Source organism: Tyto alba, unplaced genomic scaffold (genome assembly GCF_018691265.1).
Source record: "Tyto alba isolate M040663 unplaced genomic scaffold, T.alba_DEE_v4.0 Super-Scaffold_14, whole genome shotgun sequence".
NCBI classification, from domain to species: domain Eukaryota; kingdom Metazoa; phylum Chordata; class Aves; order Strigiformes; family Tytonidae; genus Tyto; species Tyto alba.
Window position 1 is genome coordinate 57,543,049 of NW_024881276.1, and position 22,960 is coordinate 57,566,008.

The 22,960-nt window shown below is 40.0% G+C and overlaps 1 protein-coding gene across 1 annotated transcript in view; it reads right to left on the reverse strand.

Moving 5' to 3' along the window:
* Positions 1–659: 659 nt before the first annotated feature.
* Positions 660–22,960, reverse strand: part of POLQ (DNA polymerase theta) — a 53,560-nt gene continuing 31,259 nt past the window's right edge. The window contains exons 17-30 of the mRNA XM_032997548.2: positions 22,018–22,161; positions 21,199–21,395; positions 19,491–19,731; positions 18,185–18,378; positions 16,354–16,491; positions 14,798–14,972; positions 14,144–14,279; positions 11,633–11,751; positions 10,794–10,978; positions 10,334–10,445; positions 8,605–8,729; positions 6,969–7,122; positions 5,013–5,128; positions 660–1,106 (exon numbers count right to left, since the gene is read on the reverse strand). Of these exons, the coding sequence (XP_032853439.2) occupies positions 993–1,106; positions 5,013–5,128; positions 6,969–7,122; positions 8,605–8,729; positions 10,334–10,445; positions 10,794–10,978; positions 11,633–11,751; positions 14,144–14,279; positions 14,798–14,972; positions 16,354–16,491; positions 18,185–18,378; positions 19,491–19,731; positions 21,199–21,395; positions 22,018–22,161 (2,150 nt within the window). The 3' untranslated portion in view covers positions 660–992. The remainder of the gene's footprint in view (positions 1,107–5,012; positions 5,129–6,968; positions 7,123–8,604; positions 8,730–10,333; positions 10,446–10,793; positions 10,979–11,632; positions 11,752–14,143; positions 14,280–14,797; positions 14,973–16,353; positions 16,492–18,184; positions 18,379–19,490; positions 19,732–21,198; positions 21,396–22,017; positions 22,162–22,960) is intronic.

A 22,960-nucleotide genomic window follows, 5' to 3' on the forward strand; every position in this document is an offset into this window, starting at 1 on the left:
AAAACCTTCTGCCTGATCACAGGGATAGAGTCAAAGATGATGAGACAAAGCATGGGGGGAAATATGAGCAGTTTTTAGCAACACTATGAATAGGCAGGGTATGAGGCTTCTCTAGGAGCCAGGTCTCTGGATGAAGAACCACAGGTCACCCACCACTGTTCAGCAACACCTCCCCAACGCACCAGCCCTCAAACACCAGCAAGGCTGTCACTTCAGTTGGCCAGGCTGAGATTTTTCTTTCTTCTTCACAAAAATATGAATTGCCGTTAAGTTTTTAGCCAATAAATTGAATTTCATTTCTTTAAAAACAAATGGTTTCTCTGGTGATTTTGTGTTAACTATAGGAGGGTCCAAACAATATCCTTCTCGAGGCTGGTTTGCAAGGTAGCAGTAGGATGGAGTACAGCAGTCAGTCACCAAAATGCCTTCCCAAAAGTCAGAGGCCAGCCAAGCACCAGCTCCACTCACACTGTGAACGCTGCACAGCTGCTCAGTGAGAAATCCAGCCAGCTGTAAAGCCATTTCAGCACCTGAATATCAGCAGCAGAATTCAGTACAAAATGATCCTACCAGAGGCCTGTAAAATTCAATGTTAAGTGCAAACACAGTGACTTTTTTCTTTTTTGTCCTATACACAATTACACACAAGAACTGCCAAATTATCTTTGTGCCTTGTTTTAATATAATAATCCAGCTCATTTCATATGTAATAAATTCATTAGGCTTTGGGGGTTTTGTTTTAAATTACAAGATCAAGCTTATTTTAACAGAATTCATTTAAATACTGTGCTTTTAGCAATTAACAATCTCACAGTTCTGTAAACAGGCTTCACTGCGCTGTCTGACCTTTGAAGGTTTCGGCTTGGTGAATTCATACCAGCTTCCACCACACATTTCAGAAGGCAGCTTGCAGGCAGACGACCCGGGAGAATGGCGCCACAGGCAGGTCTGCCCCGTCCGCCGCACCGCACACCAGAAAGTTGAACTTCGTATCAGAGCTCCAGGTCCTGCAGGTCTCCCCAGCTGGGTCCAATTTTCACCTTAACATTCAGTTTTACTGAGAGTTTGACAGCGGTTTCCATCTCATGCTTGACAATCTGAGCGACCTGCAAAAAAACCGCTAAACATCAGGTGTTACTTCACGTAACTACAGTGCTGTTTTTCTGTCCATAGGTGGGGTGGTGGACACCTGGAGTCCTCTCCTGCATTTATTTGCACTGATTTACCACCAATGGGAATGCAACCAAACATTTTAATCCCAATTAGGGTTTATGAATGGAGAAACTGTATAAAGCCAGTAACATTTTATGCAGCACAGAGTTGTAACTGGTTCCACACCGTTTAAGACTACTTATAAAAGAGGCAAGATTAAGTTTCCATTCAACACTAGAGTCCTGCAGAGTCTCCTCTTTCACTCAGCTGCACGACTCGAATGTTTCATGGAGTTTTCATGGAATGTTCCATGGAGTCTGTTCTGAAAACTTCAACATACTGAAAGCAAGACACAAAGCAAATACGCCAGACGCAAAGAACGGTGCTCCTCCTCGTTGTGTCGGCACGAGAGGCACTCTGTGAAACACAAACTAGAAACCTCTGGCAAAGCAGAACACGTTCAGTGCAGGTGCTAGAAACACCACCCAGGTTCCCCCTCACTATTTTCTTGAGGCAACGCCAACATTTTCTGTCCTCCAAAAGTATTCCTAACAAAACACTCGTTTCAGTACAAAGTTAGGGGACCAGAAGATATTTTCGCCTGAGATTTTTTGGATTGTAAGAGACTGGATTTTTTTTTTTCCTGACTGTAAATTCCTGCCTTGGATAAAAGGACTCTTCTTCTTACCCCAAGACCCATGCGGAGGCCAGCCTATTCTGGATTTCTTATGTGAATGAATCTTTCAGTCCACACCCATTCCATGAACCTTTCCCTCATCTCAGCTACAGGCTACTGTGTCAACATAGGAACTATTCAAGCTTTCTGACCCTTCCATGCATTTTCATAAGGCCCTCACAGGTATCCACGGGAGAAATTTCTCCACAGTTTTTACTGGGGAATGGAGGAGGGATTTGAGGAGATCAGAGCACAGGAGTTTACAACAGCATTAAGAACTAGGGGGAGATTTGTCTTCCAAAACCCTACACCCTTACATACAACATTTCAAAATGATCTTGATAACCTAGAAAAATGCTTTGAAATAGGATGTAATTCAGCACAGACAAGTACAGAGTAGAAAGAAGCAGGGTAGAGAATTAGGATAGAAATAATCTACTGTTCAAAACCAGAATGAAAAATAACTGCCTAGGCAGGAAAAAAAGGGGGTTATCAGAGATTAAATACTGAACAGGGCTTAAAACAAGGCACACTGTTGTGAGAAAGAAAGCAAATGCAATTCTGGGACACGGAAAATGTTGCTTGTGTGACACACAGATCAGTTTTCCACTCTATTCAAACCACTCCAGCCTTGAATCAGGTTTGGGGCCCGGTATTTCAAAAGCAACATGAACCGTACAGAGGGAGATTCTCTGAGAATGATCATAGGTCCAGCACACACCACCAGCGAGGAACATCAGGTCAGGGCTGCAGCACCTAGAACAAGGGACAGCAGCTACAGGGGAGACAGGAAAACCTGCATGAGGTTCCTGGAGAGGCTGATGGGATGAGACAGGACATGCGCCAACGCCCTGACCTGGGGTGGCTTTGGGCTCTGAATTTCTATTCCTTTATCAAACAGCACTGTTTCCAGGGTCCTCAATGGTCAGCTAAAACATGCTTGGAGGAGTACTGGCCACCTTAAAAACATAAATGCAATGATGTTGGGAACAAGCAAGCAGTTTCAGAATCAAAGGCTAGATGCTTTTAATTTAGTTTATACCCTTATGTTCCTATCTGACTCCTCATTGCCAAGGTGAGCTCAACAGGTAGATCAAGCCTCTTTCTACCATCTTTGGCAATATTATCACTGTCCTGCTGTTGTGATAAGCTCTGAAAGCTCTCCCTACCTTCACTTTGACATCCTGCGCAGACTAGGAAAGCCCTGATGCCCCTGACTTTTCACACTTTAGCACAAGAAAAAACAGTTATTACCCCAGTGTGGTCTTTTAAAAGAGGCAAACTAGCTCACTGATAGACTGGGGATGAAAACAGAAGGATCACTAGCGTTATTTTTCTTACAAGCCATTTGTAAAGATGCTCTGACTGGAACACAAATTCCTAGATATATGGAAAGATATTTTTAGTTTTCTTTTGTGCACTTCAGCAGCTGAAAATAAGCCAGAGCCAGCATCAAGCCTGTGACCAAACTAACTTGTCTGAATAAAAACTGCTGTTGCAGCAGAGCAATAGATGATTTACAGTATAATAAAGCTTTGGTGCCAGCAAGATGAAAAAAACCTCACCAATAGAAAAACCAAGAAATACTCACTTCTTTTTTAGTAAAAGGTATATTGTAGTTCAGAAGGACTACTTAATTCAGGTCCTACCTTGAGTTGGGGCTTAAGAGAGAGAACCCTCAAGAGATCCTTTCCAACCCAGACCTTTCCACTATAGGGTAATTCTAATGGTGCATCTGAAAGAATGGCATGCAATATTATCACACACAAAAAAAAAAAAAAAAAAAATCCTTTCTGTCCCTAATCACAATGAATCAAAGGGGTAAGAAGTACCCTGTTTGCCTCAGCTAGACAGAAATCCTTGAAAAACAAGCAAGTCTGGCACACACGTGGAAAGACAGAGATCAAGAAACACGTCTTATGTACATATGCTGTTTTAAGTAACTGCCCAGAAAAATCTATGGACAGAAATATATCTGAAGGAAGTTAGAAATGCTGATAATAATTTCCCTTGAAGTTGAGGCTGTTAATGAAAAAATATAATACAATAAATAATAAGAAAATCCACTCAGTTGGCCCCAGTTCTTCTGGGGACACTGTGATAACTTGGAGTCATTATCTAACGATGTAGAATGCTATACTCAGGGGACTTCAGTTTTAAAGAGAAAAGAAAATTAGGAGACTTTTCATCTCTAAAACAGCCTGCCTGAAATGAAGCAGCAGATGTCTGAACAGACCTGGCAAAACAAACAGAAGCTTCAGCTGAGATTCAAGAGAAAAATATTAAACCTTTTGTTCTCAATGAAATTAAAAAAAAAAAAAATTATGCTCAGGCCAGCCAGTACTGCTGAAGGCGCTCTCAGAGTAGGAGTTACTGCTTGCCATCAGGAAATGGCCTTTTGTCATTAAAGACGTGCAAGCACAGAACAGAAGTGGGAGAAAGACATCCCAAGCTATGGAAGCGTGCCCTGGGAGCCTTCCCGCATTTGTGCTCAGGACCTGGGAAAACCATGAGCTGCCAGCATACGGCTAAAACACTTGCTACTGAAAGCTGTCACACAGACAGCACTATGCCCAGGCACAGGGGCGCCTACACAGTGGAAGAGCACGCAGAGAGACACATATGCACATGAAAGGTACCTTAAGTCCACACAGCACATTTCCTATGCCTCCCACCCTGCTAACCAGCACTATAACTCTCTTACCAGAAAGACAGGTGGGTAAGCAATGAGGAAACAAGTGTCAAAGGTACAAAATCCTCCTTTCCCTACACAGAGTACAAACCACAGCTGAACAATATGCGCTCTGAGTTAGGCACCAGAAGACAGGAGCGTAAACAGGGAGGCAACAGTACCTCCCCAGAGGAGAAAAAGCCTCCCCCTTACACCTGCCAATAATATTAAGCTACTTCACTCATCAATCTTGCAGAGAAGTTGTACGAACTGCTGCTGAAAGCAGCAAAGCACATGCTGGAAAAATTAACTTCAGCCATGGGGATGGCTTGAGTCTGAAAATAAAGGACTCAAGAACACGAATATAATTTTTCATCCAACTCAGCTTTGTTTTCACAGATCTTTTAGCGCACAGCAAGAGGATTCAGGAAAGAGAAGCGGAGCCCCCAGAAGAAAGGCTTGTTTGAAACATCAGTGCAGTAGATTGCTGAAAAAGTAACTGCATGGCTGTACCTGGATGATATCATCCTCTGCAACTTCATAGAGGAGCTCGTCATGAAGCTGGAGGATAAAGAAAGCTCCGCTGATAGGATGTAACATCCCTCTGTTTCGCGTCCTCGCTAGCCTTCCTACAAAGGTGAAGAGCGGAGCGCGTTAGATACAGTTACGCAAATGCATGTTTCCTGTAATGAAAAAACACACATTCCTAATACTGAGAAAAAGAATATGAGAAACTTTAACATTAAAAAGCCCAGGCCTACAGATAAAACCACAAAACATTACTATTCTATCAATATTTGTACAGCGACTGAGGGAAAAATGTTAATGAAAAGCATTTTAGATATAAACATTTCAGCCCTACATTATAAAGATATGAATCAGAACATAAACAAGAGACAGTTGCGTCTCCTGAACCATCTGTTTTAAAAGTAAATTTTAAATAAAATCATGTCAAGTTTAATCAGAAGTTAGATTACAACATTCTCTCTGGCAACGAATTAGGATTCTGCTTTTCTTCCAAAATCATTTTAATGGCTAGTCTAAAAAGGCAGTAAGCCTCCCCTCAAATGCAGTTATCTGAAACTGTAGGTACAATTCTGGATTAAAAAAAGGAAAAAAAAAAAAAGAGCAGTTTTTAAATAAACAAGTAAGCAGCTGACAAAACCAGGATCTTGGTAGGCCTTGCCTGGCAAAAATAGAACAGAACAGACCATTCCATGGTAAAAGCTTTTTTTTAAAAAATAAGCACAACCTCACATGCACAGACTCTGAAGTTATTTCTTTCGCAGGGTAGCTGACAGGAGGACTCCAGTTCACAACTACAGGCAAGGTTTCACAGCATCATGAGTTCCTCACACAAGCCTCACACCGAAGCAGCAGTGTTGAAGAAGCCACATGATGCTTCTCTAATGGCATAGGCATTTATAACTTGCTGAAAGAGAATACTTTCCAGTTCTTGAAAAAGCTAGCATCAGAGGAGGAAAAACCATCACAAATGCATCTATGTGCATTCCTACGGTTACATTGGCCAAAGGGCAGTAGCTTCTGCTCCTGGAACAGGTGGGAAGTTCTGCCAAGCACATGTCTTCTGCTCACAGCAGAACTCTGAATCCTGTCTCTCCAAAATAAAACTCCCCGACATATTTTTAGAGGTTCAGCAATTAATTATTTAGTTTTCCTTCTCAGCCCTACAAATCAGACTCTTCATATTAAGACAGTTTCATGTTTCAGGTTGAAGCATATGAACTATCAAAGAAATATAGCACTCCATCCCTTAACTTGTCTTTCTAAAAATATGTTACGGATGAACAAAACACTGTCTATATTATGCTAAAAAAAAGTCTTTGTAGCACTCCTCTGGGAATGAGTGTCCCCCCAGCACAGCTTTGCTATCTGCAGCCAGAAGAAATTTATGCTGATAAGTGCTTCATGTAATACTCTTGGGGAGCCTCTGTACATCAAATTCCAGTTAACAAATTCCAGACTTAATTCTAACCAAAAATTGTGGTTTTGGACTAAAAGTCATTACACTCTATCTTTTTCACTGCCTGTGAAGCCAGAGTATTGGCTTAGTTTCTCCTTCTTACATTTGAACAATTCTGTGATGGCATCATGGACCATATCACATCCAAATTCCCACTGCCAACCTTTGCAAGATCTGCTTTAGGCAACTGGGGTTTCTGATCTGATCACACCATTTGCTTTAGTTTGTGTGTTGAGCAGACATTCTCCCTCCTTCCTTGTGACTTTTTTTGTCCATTAAACACAGACGTACCACTGTCAGGAAATAAAATGTCTCCTACCCCTAGCCCAAAGGCCCTAACTTTTTTTTTGTAGGCAGTGTTTTTTTTTTTGTTTGTTTGTTTGCTTGTTTGTTTTGTTTGTTTGTTTGTTTTGGTTTTGTTTTTGTTTTTTACATTAGTAACAATGAAAATTTTGCTCTAGTGTGCAAGGAAGAGGCAAGCATACCAGTCTTATCTCTCTGGAAGGAAGTCTCCAGATGTCCATGGGACTTGATCACAGAGGATAAAGCTTCCAGGCGTCGCTGAATGTTCACAGTGGCTGTTTTGACAATATCTGCAGCAGACCCCTGAACAGTTGTATTCACAGCCTGTCGCTCTGCCTAAACAGAGATAGCTGTTCTCAAAACTCACCCCAAATAATAAATCAAATACAGTATGACACATGTACTTCATTAAAAATAATAAATCCTTGGCCAAATACAGGCATAGTAAAACCTCCAGATAAAAGAGTTTGTTTTATCTGTCCGGAAGAGACATTACAGATTAGCTTCAGACACAAAATTTCCCCAGGTGACTGAGAAAAGCAGGATTTCCACAAATTTAAAATTAATATAAAGGGTAATAAATAACTTGCAAGAGTCACAAGCCACAAGGAGAAGAAGCATATACACATGGTAACAGCTTCATGAGGAACAGAAAAATTTCAGTTAATCCAAGTTCTGCCTATCTTCAAAACCCTCAGGAATGGATAACCGAAGGCAAGAAGCTGGACTTCATGAACTAATAATCTGGTATGTTGCACTGAATCCCAACTGCCAGAGCATTATAGCTGTGCAGAAACACACCAGACCACACTATAACACAATATTTTTTTCCACACAAGCAACCTCTCCACTGATCCCCTCCTCAGACAAGAAAGCTGTATTCAGAGGTTCTTCTCTCTTTGATTAGAGATGAAATGTGTGCAAAAAGTTATGAGGAAGCTGAAAGTGAAGATAATTCATTAATGGTCTTTAATGTGATTTTCAAAAATAAATCAAAGTTGAACAGAATGTGCACCTACAAAGCTTCATGCTGAAGTATCCTTCAGATTAGTCAGTCAAATCATCTCAAAAGTTTTTGGAAAGTCTCCTTGCTTCCCTTTCAACTGCTTGGAGTACAAACTCCCCCACTTCCTCCCTCTTCCACTCTAATCTTTAATTCCACATAACCTGATCGAGCTTCATACTGATAAATATAATGTTTCCACCCCACAGAAATGCACCAACATCTCTCTGGGGAGTCAATTCACTCTCACTGAAATAGAGTCTATTACAGATGTGTCCAAAATGACCTTGAAAAAAAAATAATGCCAGTGCAAAGGCGTATATTAAGTAAATGTTTATCTAACAAGTTAGAGCAATTTTCATTTGAGGGGAAATAAGAAAAGAAACAAATACCCAAAAATATAGGACTTAAATGCCCTTTCTTGTTCAAGTGCTGAAAGCATATAACACAAAGACTGCTGAGTGGGAGCAACTCTGCCTGAAGAGTTAAAGCACATCACTCTCTGGAAGCTTTTTAAAATCATGTCCACTTATTTCAATAAATTACTCACTCCAGTTCCAGCGTGGGAGTTCTGAAGTGAGGTTAGCACAGTGATGACAGCTGTACACCCAGTCACAGAAGACTTATGTCAAGCAGACCATGACAAAAGCTGTGTTATTCAGAGAACAACTGTAGGAACAATGAACTAAGTGAGAAGTGGAAGGTCATGACCAAGATGGCTCACAGACCCTGTAAAACTGCAGATACAGATACGCAAAGAAATCTAATACTTTAAAAATAAAGAAAAAAAAAAAAAGGTACTGCACTCAACATACGTGAGCTTTACTGTAGGGATTTGGATCTTTGATAGCTGGCAAGTATCTCCGTCTTCCCAGGATGGTCTGCACAAACCCATCTCTTCTGCAGTTCCTCACTGTCTCCTTCAAGAATTTCTGAATCCCTGTGAAAGGAAAGAGCAAGTTTTCCCTAATACAGCTGATGTTCCATGCTGACTTCTCACTGGGGTCACTGAAAGCGGTCTGGGACACCCAAGCAACACAAAGGTAATTCTTTAAATTTCCTAGACCCTGTCAGCGGACAAGGGCACACGATCACTCATTCAGCCCATCTGCAGCTCTGCTGGGAAACCTAGTAAGACTTCTGAGGTGGAAGAGAGTGCATAGTGTCAGAATATCTGACTGTGCACAAGTGGATAGGAAGTCCATTCTGCACAGCGCCCAGGCAGAGGATCAGACGTGTATCACTGATAATGGAGAGGTCAGGACCTGGGCCAGTACTGGAAAGACAAGTAGTAGGGAAGGGAGTCAGTTGAAAGCAGAAGTCAGAGGCCTTGATGCCTCTGGCTGCCTGACTTCAGACTGTGTCACTTCAGATTCTAGGATGAAAGAAACTCACCCACCCGGACTTTGCAAGGGAAGGAGTGAATTCACTGAGAGTGTTAAAAAGAAACTTAGGTCAAAGAAAGGTGAGATGGGGAAGAGTTCCCTTCACTGCAAGGTCAGGTAACAACTGCACTGAAGTGGAAAAAGTTAACTTCAGACAGTTTCTTTCCAAGGTTTACAAAATATAAAATGTAAAAGGAGCTATTCAAGATCAAGACTGACAGAATTAGTCCATTCATTAGGTATGTAATTTAGCATGTCAACCTGGCAATACATGTAAGTGAGAATTCCTAACAAGTGATGTTACAATATAAGGTACATTGCAGAGTTTGTATGTATGTACGTGTACCAAGAGGGAGGAAGCAGGAAGTAAATTCTAATGGTCATGAAGGAGAGACTATCCAAAAATTACTGGAGACTAAGCAGACTCTTAAGAGGACTCCATTGCTCAGCATCTGTCTCCTAAAGAAGCAAACCCTGAATCGTCAGAACTTAATTTTCTAGCTTATTTCCAAGTTTTATGATTAGAACTAGCTGCCTCTCATCCCATTTGCCCACCATTCATTTTCTGATTGCAGCTCTACTCTCTCTCTATAGCTTTCCTAAAAATTAACATGCTTCTTAGAAATGCAACAGTGTCCTTGTGTCCTTTTACAAAACATGGAAGAGCTGCTCTGAGCATCTGGAAAAAAAAAATGTAAGGGTTATATGCAAAACAGTTTAAAACTCAATGAAAGCAGGAGATAAGAGCAGAAGAGAGAAATGGTTATATTTTAAAATTATAAGAAGTGTGGTCTAAAGTTGTATTGCATATCCTTTGAAGCTGTGTGTTTTAATAAGGAAAAGAGTGTATCTTATTCATAAAGTTAAAAGCTTTAAAATGAATCCACAGGGCTTATGAATTAAAAACCAACAAAATAATTAATGTAATAAGCAAACAACAAGGTCCTAAAGACTAATAAAACCAGAGTATATAGTAAAACACTATGGAGTATCAAACTGCTGTGTTCATGTACTGGACTTTTTAAAAATGAAAAGCTTTTTCAAGAGAGACAGGAGTAGTAGAGGGCCAAGACAAATTTAGTATTTGGAGACATAGAGAGGAGGGATTAAAAACAACCACTACCACCACCGCCCAGCTCCCAAACAGCCATATCCAAACCTGTGTATCTTGATTTGAAGGATTCAATGTAATTGGCAGCTTCATGTTCATCAATCCCCATCTGCTCGCCTAAAGATTTTGCTCCTATTCCATAGATGATTCCATAGCAAATCTGTCAGAGGACAGTGTGAAGAGTCGCAACCATATGGTGAGCCATGCAGAGAAAGCAGAGCCAAAAGAAAATGTGATTCACGGGAAAACAAGTGTACGGGAACAAGGGCGAGCGTTCAAGAAGAGAGACTACCTCTGTGCCTGAGCCATTCATGCTGCTTTTCTCCATCCTCATCCCCCAAAACCCAGACAGCTCCAACTGAAAGTTACTGAGTGTGGCAGGACATACAAGGCAACTACTGAACAGTCATGGCCGAACCCAAACAGAAAACCATACTATTGTGACTCCCTGATATTTTGAACACTGAACCTTCCTACCCAAAAAGCTGCTGATTATGTTAAAGATTACCTGTTTAGCTTGTTGCCTGGTCCTATCTCCAACAGCTTCAGGATCAATCATTTTCCATTCAGCTGCAATGCTCTTAAAGACATCAGTACCCTCATTCAAGGCTTGAATGAGTCGACAGTCGCAAGACAAATGAGCAAGGATCCTCAGTTCAAGCTGAGAGTAATCAGCGGCCAAGATTAAGCCACCTGAAGTCAAGAAGTTAGCAGAAATTGTGATTTCAGAAATTACTCCAACTACATTCCAACAAACGTTCCAGTAAGAAGGACTGAAGCTGTCCTTGCACCTTCTGATCTGAAAGTTTTACACAGCCATTTCTAACAGACAAATTCTCGCCCAATTCCCCAACGCGCAGGTCTGCTTGCTTTGCATCTAGCCCCTATATCTAGAATCCATCAAAACCACACAGACAAGTATCTGTCCAGGTGAAAAAAAAAAAAAAGAAAAATCTGTCTATGTAAAATCCTAGCACCTGATGGTCAGCACAGAGATCAGACCAGCAGACTTGTACTGAGCCAGGGCAGGGAACATGGTAACTGACATACAAAGAACACCAGATAGAGTGCAATTTGTGTATTAAGAGATGCCTACACTACCTCTTCAAAAAACAGGTATTCTTAAAGAAGAAATGAAGGTACAAACATTTGAATACTTCCCCCCAAAAGAAACTCTCCTTACAGTCTTGTGAATCATTTTGAGGGCATGCTAACTACTGCATTATTTTCCAAGTAGGCTGCTGAGTTAGATATATACTGTCATCAGTTCTTAACTATTCATTAGATCCATGATTTTTTTTTATTAACTATATTCTTAACAATTACAGAGCAGGATCTGGGCATTACCTGGGAAGGGAACAAAAGCATGCCTCATGCTAACAGAAAATGGTATTCCTCTTTCTTCGGACTGGTCTTCAGTCTGAACCTTTAGGCCATTAGGCAAAATACTGGAATGGTTTCTATATCTGTGGAGGCAAAGAATGACTGTTCTTCACCAATTTCTAAAACATTTAAAGATGCATAATCGGTTTTGTCACAAAGAATTAGTGAAAATAAGTGAGACAGTAGCCTCTATTCCACTCTCCTGGACAATTCATGCCTAAACTTGACCATGTGGGAATTGGACAGTGCCAACACATATACCTGAAGGGATTTACTGAATCTGAACAGACTTAGGTATAAATCTTCACAGTACATTCAGGGTTTGACCCAGAAATTGGATAATTCCATTCCAAAACAGGTAAGATGAAAGGCCCCAGATCTGTGATGGGTGCATCCCAGAAAGATAGCAAAGGTGCCCTACAGCAATCCTAAAAATGCAACACCCCATCTTGAGTGCCAAGTCTTCTCTCAGCATCATTCTCATATGCAGAATGCCTACACCAGCCCATACCTAGTAGAGACAGAAGAATTTCCCCCACAACATCATCCTCATGACTGCACACACACAAACACACACGTAAGCCTGTAAAAGCAGAGCAGAAGTTGCAGAAGACATGCTCATAAAACACTGCACATTTCCTCTCTGAAGACTGAGCAAAAAAAATGCCCCGAAGCAACTTGATTTTCTTTTCCAGAAGGCTAGAAGTTTACAGTCACACCCAGGTGCTCAGCAACCCCCTGTCCCATCAGGTCACTTGTAGCTGCAGATGGAATTGTAACCATCAGTGCACCACTGTGACACCATTCATACCACCTACTCCCATCAGCACCTGTCTACCAGTCAAGCCCGTTGGGTTCTTCAGTGGAAGTCAAAGGGCCTTTATAAGTCCTTGACGTTTGGGTCAGGAATCTGAGAAATTTCTTTATCAGAATTAAAAGGTATCTCTGAGATCAAGGCTTGTTTCAGCAAAGCACAGAAAAGACATCATACTCTCCTCCCTTGTACACTCCCTTTTCTTTTTACACCTTGTAATTTCAGGGATGGTAGGGATCAAGGAGATGAAACACAGCATAAAAGTCACAGAAATAAATTTTCAAAATAAATAAAGGTGAGGGACAATGTCTGGAAACTGTAGAGAATCACACTGTACAGCACAGGTTCCCAATTTAGTTGAATCAGTAAGGGATTTCCACCACGCTCATTTGGTCAAAAGCTCCTTACAAACAAGAGGAAGGAGTAATAGTAATTACTAAGATAAAAGACAGTTTGGACCAAAGTCTGCAAGGCCTATCAGACTTAGGCTGCATGACAGTTTCTTTTGGGCTGTCAGTCATTTCTATACCTTTAGGATTGCCCATCTTCCTAACACAGTGGCTGCTTAGCTATGGAATGTAGTCCCAAAAGTCAGCCTGAGAAGCAGACCTCTCTCAAAGTTCTGTAAGCTCTCCGTTCCTTTCATGGACCGCTTCTCAACAGGGAAGACTAAGAACCCAGCCCACTCTCCAACTGCCCTGCAAAGGTGCTGCTGCAAGCCCGAGCACTGCCAGAGCTATTTCTCAGAACGGCATTTCTGCCTCCATAGCCAGGCCTGGTTCTTCTGAAGAGAGATGGACAAGATCCTGCTATTCCTGGGCTCTCTTCCCATGATCTACTTAAGGCACAAGGATGTCAGACACATGGTGGTGGGAAAAGACAGACAGAAGAGCCAAAAACTTCTCAAATTTCTCACATCTTGCTATGGGAAAAAAAGATTTTTAAAGTCACTTAGGTGACATATGGTACAAGAACCTGAGTGGAAAGAGAAACTGAAAGGTCAGAGAACCACCAGCAAGTATGAAGCCCTAAAGCTCACAAACTAGCTGCTAAAAGATCCATCTTGATATTTCACTAGATTTCCATGCAACTGTTTAGGCACTGGTATGTAATGATGTCAAAACAAGGCATTTAGTTAATAGAAATCAGATTTTGAAATCTTTTCCTGCTATCTGGTAGCTTTTGCAGGATCATTATCACAAATGAAATTATTATCATAGAATGAAAAATACATTCACCCGTGTTCCCTTACACAGGAAGCTGCAGAGCATAAAACAAATAAACTTTCTTCTGCTTCTTCCATAATATCCTATCCTCTTTCAGAATAGCTCTTAGAAAGTCAAACCAGATCCTAACTTCAGTTTAGTTACTTTTCATACTGAGGCTTTCCATCCAACAGTTGGGAGCATAATGCTAATCTCACTGTAGGGTTTCATAAAGAATTTCAAAAAACAAGTGGCTACCCAGAGCCACATGCTGTATTATTGGGTCTTTCACGTGTCACTGATTTTTAGGTCTTTATTCTCCCGAAACTGTAAGAGAAACACTGAGTAACAATTCACGCTGACATGACAGCAGCCACAGGTGAAGTCAAGAAATTTGACAACTCAACCACATTAAGATCAGAAGAGTAGGCAGAAGCTTTGCCAAGATCCTCCTACCTGCCCCCAGAAACAGCACAAGAATTAACATTTCCATGGGCTCGGAAGGGTGGGCTTTCTTCAACCACAGTTGGCATTTCAATCTCAAAATCTCTTGGCATGTTCTGGATATTTGGCTCTGAGAATGTTATGCGACCTGAGAAGGAAGACAAGGCAGAACTAAGTAAGGGCCCAAAAGGAGTCTCTCTAACTTGACACAGCTGAACATGTATCTGCATGTTCAAAAAACAAGGGTGGGACAGGACACAACCACTGAGAAAACTGAAGGAAAAATAATTTAGGTTTAATGAGCTTGAGATGGTTTCCCTGCAGCATTTCTGTATCACTAATAAAGAAACTCTCAAATCAAGAACCTGTTCTAGGTTCAGAGATTTACATGCGAGTATGTGTGAGAAATTAATAATACTGCTCAGTGAAGACAGAAGCTATTTTAACACATCTAGACTTTTAGGACAGATTCATGTGAAATAGGTATTTCAGTATTTTCATTTGGTTGAATTTGAGCACAGGCTTCATTTCCTATCTTTTCCCACAGAGAAGCAGTCCTGACCCCCCCGACCCTCCCCCCCACACACACAGAGAAAAAAAAAAAAAAAAAAAAAAAAAAAAAAAAAAAATCAGTAAGAAGCGAGGATTTTGCACGTCTTTCTTTACCTGTAGCTGTGTGAGTCTGTGACACTGGATATATCCTTTCCATTCCCAGTGCAGAATTGAATCTCTTTTCCCTCTGTAATGGAATCACCACTTTAGTAATGGCATTGTTGATCCTCCTCCATTCCAATATCAGCCCTGGCAATGGATGAAGTGTCTTTAATTTCTCCAAAACATCCTTGTGGGAAGAAAAGGGCACAATTATAATTAACTGCCTTTAAGTCTCTATAAATAAAGTTTTTGCAGTTCTGCAGGAAAAAGGGACTCCTTCACCCTCAATGAGCTTCCAGTATCACTGCCTTAAAATTAAATTAGTATCTCCTTCACCTAAAACATGTACACCTGAGCAATCCAAGCACCATGGGACACAGATGCAGTTTTATTACATACAAGAAGGCAATCACTTTCTGTGGACGTTTGCATCCTTACCTCACTACTCTTAGTCTGCACCAACCAATAATCACCTGAAATGATCAAATAAAGCACCACTTGACATGGGTCCCTTACATTGTCTCCTCGCCCAGCATTAATGCTCCTCCTCCATTTTCTTTCATGTTTTTTTTTTCCCAGCTCTCTCCTATGTGTACACTGGGAACACATAAAATGAAGCCTTTAACCATGCTCCTTGAAAGACAAAGCTGATCACTACTAATCAAATCCTTTCAGTTAAATCAGAAATATGAAGGGACTAACAAGAATTTCAAAAGGCAGTGGCATGCAAACATTTCTCAAAATAACATTTTTTTGTATGCAGCAGGCAGCTGCAGCCTCATCCCTCCACATCCACAAAAGTAAGAAATCCTCACTTCTTGCTGCCTGCTCTGCCACCACCATCACAGTCCTTCACTGCTACTTGAGTGTTGGAAATCAATATGTGTCTTCCAAGTGCTGACTACACTGAACAAGGAGAAACTAAGAAAACACCACAGATTAATGAGTCCTGAAAAGAAGGAACATATATATCTGCTAATATCACTTGTTTGGCAAGAGCATCCATTAACCTGCAGCAGTTGGTATTAATGCAGCTCCACAATATTTATCAACTGGAAAGCATGTCAATGGCCTTCACATATATACAAGCTTTTGATATACTAAATTTGATAAGCCATCAGATCAGACACTCCAAAGAGAAATTATCTGAAGCACAAAATACAGATATGATATTACCAGGCAGGGAAAATACTGTATTTAATCACTATGGTATTTAAGTATCTTTCAAGCTGACATTGAAAAATTCTTCTACTATTGGCTTTACAAAATTATTGTGCTATTTTGGTCTTACATGTGGTCTGGGAAATCAAATTCTGCATGATTTAGTTTATAGTCATGTCCTCACTACACTCAGGCTTTAGGAGAGTAGGAGGAGTAAATAACTCTGCTAACAGAGAAGGCAGATTCCAGTTTGAATTTCCAGTGCTAACTGGAGGAGCAAAAGGGCAGTTGAAATTCACTTTCATTTAAGTCAGCATACCTAATTCCAGTGTATTCAAGCAGCAGACATGTGAAGTAAAGAGTCATTTTTATGGTCGCTTTCAGACTAGAACCAGAATTTACTGTACCTTGGTTGTACTGAACTGCTTGCTTAATCTAACCCTCTTTCCTTTAGCAGTTGCTCTTCTGGTGTAACCCAGAGTTTTCTTGTTCCCTTGAACCCTCACATCTCCATTTTGTGGCAACTTGAGCTCCAGGAACAAAACCTAAAAAAGGCCAGCATTGCAAATCAGTTTCTACTCCCAGAAGAAAACAAAAAGCAATTGAGCACTTAAACAGCTTCTTCCAACCAAAGGATAGTAAGAATGCTTCAGGTAATTAAAAAGCTGATTAAAGATCTCTGCTATGAAAGTCATTCCTCCTCATTTTAATTAACTACAAAATGCAATCTAAAAATCTCATTTTCTGAACACTATAAGTTTGAGTTCAGAGGTGTGTTTTTAGAAAAGGTAATTAACTCTATCCAATAAGTGAGGTTACTGCTGACAGTCAACTGTAATAAAACGTGATTTTAAGATGACCGAAAGTGGGAAGAACGTTGATAAAAAAAAGAAGTGTGAGTAGGGAGCAGGTTTCAGAGCAACATGAATGTCATAGGAGGTGGTGATGAATACCTTTCATAGAATAGCCAGAATATTAGTTTTTCTAACAGATTTCCAAGAACTGGAAAATTAAGTATATCATCAGATATTGACAGAGAGAACACTGTTCTGCATTTTTCATTCTATGTTTTCATACAGCAATATACACTGTTTAGCAGCTATTGTGTTTCATTTCACAGCTGGCAGAAGGGAATAAAAGCTTTTCTATCACACATTTATGTAGCACAAAAGTTTTACTAACACAGAATTAGAAGGGTGAAGCTCTACTAACCAATAAAAGATACATGATTCCTATCAATATTTCTACCTAAGAAACAAGCTACTGTAGTTCAGACAGCAGGATTTCAGAAAAAAACTTTTGTTCCTCTTCCATGAAGCAGAATGAAATTGGAGCCAAGCATTATTTCAGGAGCTCCAACTCAGACTCCTGTTACTGAGAAAAACTTCTGTGTTTGCAACAAAGGAAGGATATTTCTGTGGAACTTTTTGGTGATGGTTGATTGTGAATTTTGACTACTTCCATATAAAGTATAGTCCCTCAACAAGAAATTAGTATATATATATATAAAAAAAAAGGGGGGGGGAAAAGCACGCGCAGCAATTGTTATCTATTCCTAGGATTCCATGTAACTTATATTTAAAAATATATAGTGAAGTTCTTCAGGAATAAAAGTATTGCTAGTTTATACAGAAATCTGTTTCTCAGGCTTTAAAAAAAATAAACCAGTTCTATAGAGGTTCTTAAAAAACAGACAGTTGTTGATTCAAAACTAATAAAGCAGTCTTTCCTCCTCTTTCATGCATACAGGGCAACAATGCAACTTGTTCAGTACAACTATTTTTAGACTCAAACTACATGATATCACATCACATCTCATATGCAGAATGCTGAGGTATTGCAACAAAGCTTCTCTAGTCCCACACCATTCATCCAAAATATTCCAAAAGCCATTTAACTGGCAGCTCATCTCATGTGCCATGAGAAGCCAAGGTCCTATGCAAACAACAAGCTTATTTCCAACATGCTTATTTCCATTTCTACCTTCTTTATTTCTGCCTAAATTAGAAGAAATCAGAATGATCAGTAACAAGCAGGAGATGCACAGCACCTTGCAAGCAGCAAGCTCATAATGAGTGTAAAGATAAATCAATTCTGAACAGAGTTCAATTTGCATTTTGTCTTTTCTTCATGCGCAGTCTGCCCAAGGGGATTTTTTTTTTTCTTATGTCTAAGCAAAAGCCTCTTGAGGGTAACTTCTGAGAAAGTTCTTGCCCTCCCACCCTATCCCTCACCTACCTCCGCAGTGTCATCAGGGCTGGTCAAGGAGAAGCTGTGGCCTGCCAGCTGATACGCCTTTGTCTCAATCTCACTCAGTTTAGCTTGCATCACCTGCTTCTGGGTTTCATAAGCTGCTGTGCTAAAACCAATGCCATTCAGCTCCAGCAGAGCCAAGCAATAATGGGTGGGCATCTCCACTTTAGAAAATACATCTGTAGTAAGTACAAATCCCAAGAAAAACTTTTAGAACATCAAAAACAGATCAACTGCAGATCATGTTGATTCATAAAAAAAATATCTGGGCAATCCTCAGTTTTTAAAATCTTGAATGTCCTCAGGCACTGAAATCTTTTAACATAGATCTAGTTTAAATACTTTTAATCTTTCATAGTAAGAAATATTTCATAATGAGAAATACTCCAGAATTTTTTATCACAAAAGAATTAAAGAGAATAACAACTTCTGTAAATTTTTTTTTCTCTGAAATATGCATCTCTGTATATCAACATTTTATAAACCACAGACATCCTTAATGTAAAGCTTTCTAACTTGATACACTTTCATTCCACCACCCACAACTTTTAAAAATGTTCTAAGGTTTAGTTGTCATGATCATAAATGATATAGCAAACTTGCAATAAAAGACTTCAGTGAGACTGCACCCTAATCTTAGGCATTGGATCCAATTTAGGGGAAATGATCATAAAGCCCACCAAGAGTTATGTCCTTTTGGGGGTGGGTTTTTTGCTTGTTTTTAAAGAGAGACAAGCACTCAGCAAATACTAGTGCAAACGTACTGGATCATTCACCATGGGATCACAGAAGTTTCAGGGACACAACACATACATGGCAAACAGTGTAAATGGGCAGGCCAAAGAGAAAGAAATCTCCTTCAGAAAACATCTGAGGATTTCAGAAATTGCTTCTGACAAGGAAATGCAAAAGCTTTTGAAAATGTTAATGAGAAACCACAGACAGACCTGCAAGTGCCCACACAATGACCAGGGTACTCACCTGGGAGGTGAAGATCTGCTTGATTCAGAGACTTAAAATAGACTGTGCTATTGCCTTAACCCATGGAACTGGTGGATATTTGGGATATGAAAATTAGATTTTAATTTAAAATTTAATTTCATTTTTTGACAAAATAGATAGACTTCAAGGGTAAGTTCCCACTTTCCTTTTAACAAATTAATATTTTGCCACAGAATATACTTGGACAAGAACTTCAAATCTGCTCTCTTCTCCACTGATCATTCAGCCTCTGGTAGCACAGCTACCTTTAGTCTCCACCTTTGTCCCCAAGTGGAGGAGCTCTCTTTACCTGTCAGATTTTCCTTCCGTAATTCGTTATGGAGTTGGTTCATGACATTGAAAATAAGCACAGACTCTACTGCTGCTCTGTACCGCCCAGAATGATCTCCGCTGGCACTAAGCCCCAGGCTCTGCACCCCTTGGCCAGTGCCTACCCCTTCCAGTAGAGGCAGCTCGCCGGGGAGAAAGTTAGTCACCATGTTGTGAAGCGTACGTTCCTTAGAGCCAGAATCGAGCAGCCAACACGCAACCTTAAAAAGGGAGATCTCTGTGAGATCCTTTTTCCATTTTAGCCATAAAGCAACATAAACATTTAAGTGGGGGTCAATGCAAGGCTATAATGCAGATTATTTTTCTTGATTTGGCAGGTAGACTGGACAAATTTGTGGAAAAGGTACATGATTTCAGATAAAACCTTCAAGAGGACACGAGTCGCTGAAAAGCTTCATTCTGACTCAAAGTTAAGTCTGCACATTTGAAAACCTTATCCTCTGTCAGCTAACCACTAAATGTTGTCCTCAGGTTTTTTCATTTATTAAAACCTAACACAAAGGGGCTTACATGTGAAAATCAGAATCAAAACATGTTTAATCTGAAAACTGACTTTGTAAGAATCAGAACTTGCTATTGATCTAGAATATTACTCAAGCTGAGCTCTCCTATTTTTTTTGCACATCAGCACTAGTACCAAGAATTCTGCAAGGCAGATTTTATTCTCTGTAAGGTTCATACATCCCACTGTCTTCAAAGCAATTTTGCTTATAGATATATTTCAATTTCTTGTGTCAAAATATGATGAAACACAGGTTTCTGCATTGTCTCTTCCATGCAAGCAGAAAATAAAAACCACATGTATATACACAGGTGGTGGGGGTGTTAATGTGTGTGCATGTGTATATAGTCATTGCATCACTAAAACAAACAGATATCCAGATGACTATTTGATGCATGGAACAGTGCAGGTAAAGGTGCTACTTTTATTGCTCTTTAATTTTATCCTAAAACTATGTATTGGTACAACAACCTAAGTTTGTCCTTGTGCTGAACACCTTCGCTACCTGCAGAGTTTAATACTGCCACGATGCTATTCAGCCCATGTGTGATGCAAGCTTTAGTAATCAACACCTGAAATTTCTACGCATCAAGAGCTTTTCCTAACAAGGACAAGAAAGTGGTTTTACCTCTTTCGAGTGTTTCGTTTGAGCTACAAATGGTACCCAAGCATTTTGAAATTACATATAAAATTTGTTTTGAGAAAATAGTGGTAGTAAGGTGGCCCATACCACATATAGTGGTAAATCTTTTGCTTACAAAGTCTTCTGCTCTCAGAATCAATAATCTGACCAGAAGCACTTCTGCCTTTTTAGTCCCAAGCTTCTTTTAACAACAAGAGTTCAGCCCTGTCCACTGGGACAGGGAAGAGATTTAAACTCATCCTCCCCACCCAAGAAATCAGGCATGAAAGATTATTGTGTTAATGTGTCACTGAACCTGCTCCATTTCTCTTGCAGGCACCACGATCACACATAGCAAAAGAAGTCTCCTCTAAATACTGTTCTAGATTTCCCACTGGAAGAAAATTTCACTAAACCCCACTGACAGGTGTGCATATTCAAATCTAAATAACAGAAGGAATGTTCCAGAAGGTAAACCTGTCTTTCCACTGGTGTGCTTAAACTAGTAGTTTTACCCAAGCTACATTTATTAGTCCTGCAAACCTTTGGGTCTTCAAAACTTCCTTCCAAGGAGATGCCACAAGCCATCACCAGAGTCTTGTAGTGCTGAATGAAGTTATACACGACAAGTGAGCGCTCCAGCCTGGGCTTTTTCTGCAGGTACAGCTGCAGATGATGCAGTCTCTCTGTTACAGATAGGTTTTTGTCCAAAGGTGGCGGTGCCAAACTCATACTGATTTCTAAGGCAGGAGATACAAGCAAAAAAATCATCTTTTTTTACCCACTGCATGGTAAGAATGGCAAAAGAAAAATCCTGATGCAATCACCTCAAGCACAAAAACTACATTTGGACTGTGAACAAATAACAATAAATCTATACTGAAATGATGTATTTTATCAAACCAGACAAGGCTTCCAAAAGTAATATGCTGTATCTGTAATACTAAACAAGGGAGAGCCAGGAATCAAACTCTAGCCACGAGCCCATGTAGCACAGATTGGGTTATATTTAGCATTCAAGAGTCAGATTTGTTCTGGAAAGCAAAAATTGGAAGAGGTTGAAAAACAAGTAAGCTAAAGAAAGCCTGGGAGTAAGCTAACATTTCAGCCATATGCATGCTCAGCGGTCCACTGCTTGAGCCAATTACCTGGCATTATTATATAGCAGCATAGGTGTTATCCACAGCAACATGTTCAAGGGTGTTCAGCACTGAAGATGGCTGAATAATATGGCTAAGTCACACCATCACACAGCTGAGCTGGGTTTGGGACACTCAAAACACTTCCAAGAACCTATGTGCTGAAGCTAGTTTCTTGAAACGCAGTGTCACGTAACACAGCACAGCTCGTCTGTTTGCTTACCCGTCTGGTCTTGTATCTGCTGCAAAGAGATATAGTAGGCATCTTTTCCACCCCAACATACTGCCAGTCCAACTACCAAGATGTCTTCACAGCCTTGGACAGGAAATCCATCATCTTTAACTTGCATCCACTGAGGAGAAGTTACTAAAGGAATAATTTTTAAATAACAATTATGAAATAGCATCCATAAATACAGAAGAGTTTGGATCCCAAAAATGTAAATGTGTACAGTTGAGCTTAAATTTCTTAAAAGTGGGTATATACCTTCATTTTTATCTGTAAGGAGATAAATCCGTTTCTTTGGGGGGGGGGATAAAAAAAAAAAAAAAACACACAACAAAACCCAACCCCACAACGATGTTTAGAATAGCAAAACTTTCTCTTAACAGAAACAACCACCCATATAGCAACCCTGCAAAACTCTGGCCTTCCCTAGCAATGTCTTCAAGAGTTGAGACAGAAATGTATTACCTTCTTGCACTCTGAAAAACATTTCACATTTGTTTTTCCAAAATATATTTTGATAGTTAAGAAATCTTGTTGTTATGGCAGCAAAGACTCTAACAGTGCTTAATCTTGGTATTTTAAAGAAAGAGTATGTTCACAGAGCAGCAGCAGCAAACTGCAGCATATGAATATTTCTGTGGAAAAAAATGAAGCAATATTGCAACAACTCAGAGATTGATTTAAATTTCACACATGCATATATTGAACCAAGTTTACTTTTTGCAAATTCAAAAATATTTAACCTTGGTTCAGAGGCAAGCCTGGAAGTAACACTGCTCAGTGGAGACCCTGAACAATCTGTATAATTTACTGTTAAATATATTATTTAAAATATACTAGAATTTGTTTATGACATGGAAAGATACACACGATAAAGGGATTGCACAACAAAGATCCATTTCAAAATTAGATACACAATGAAACGTTAAGAATATTC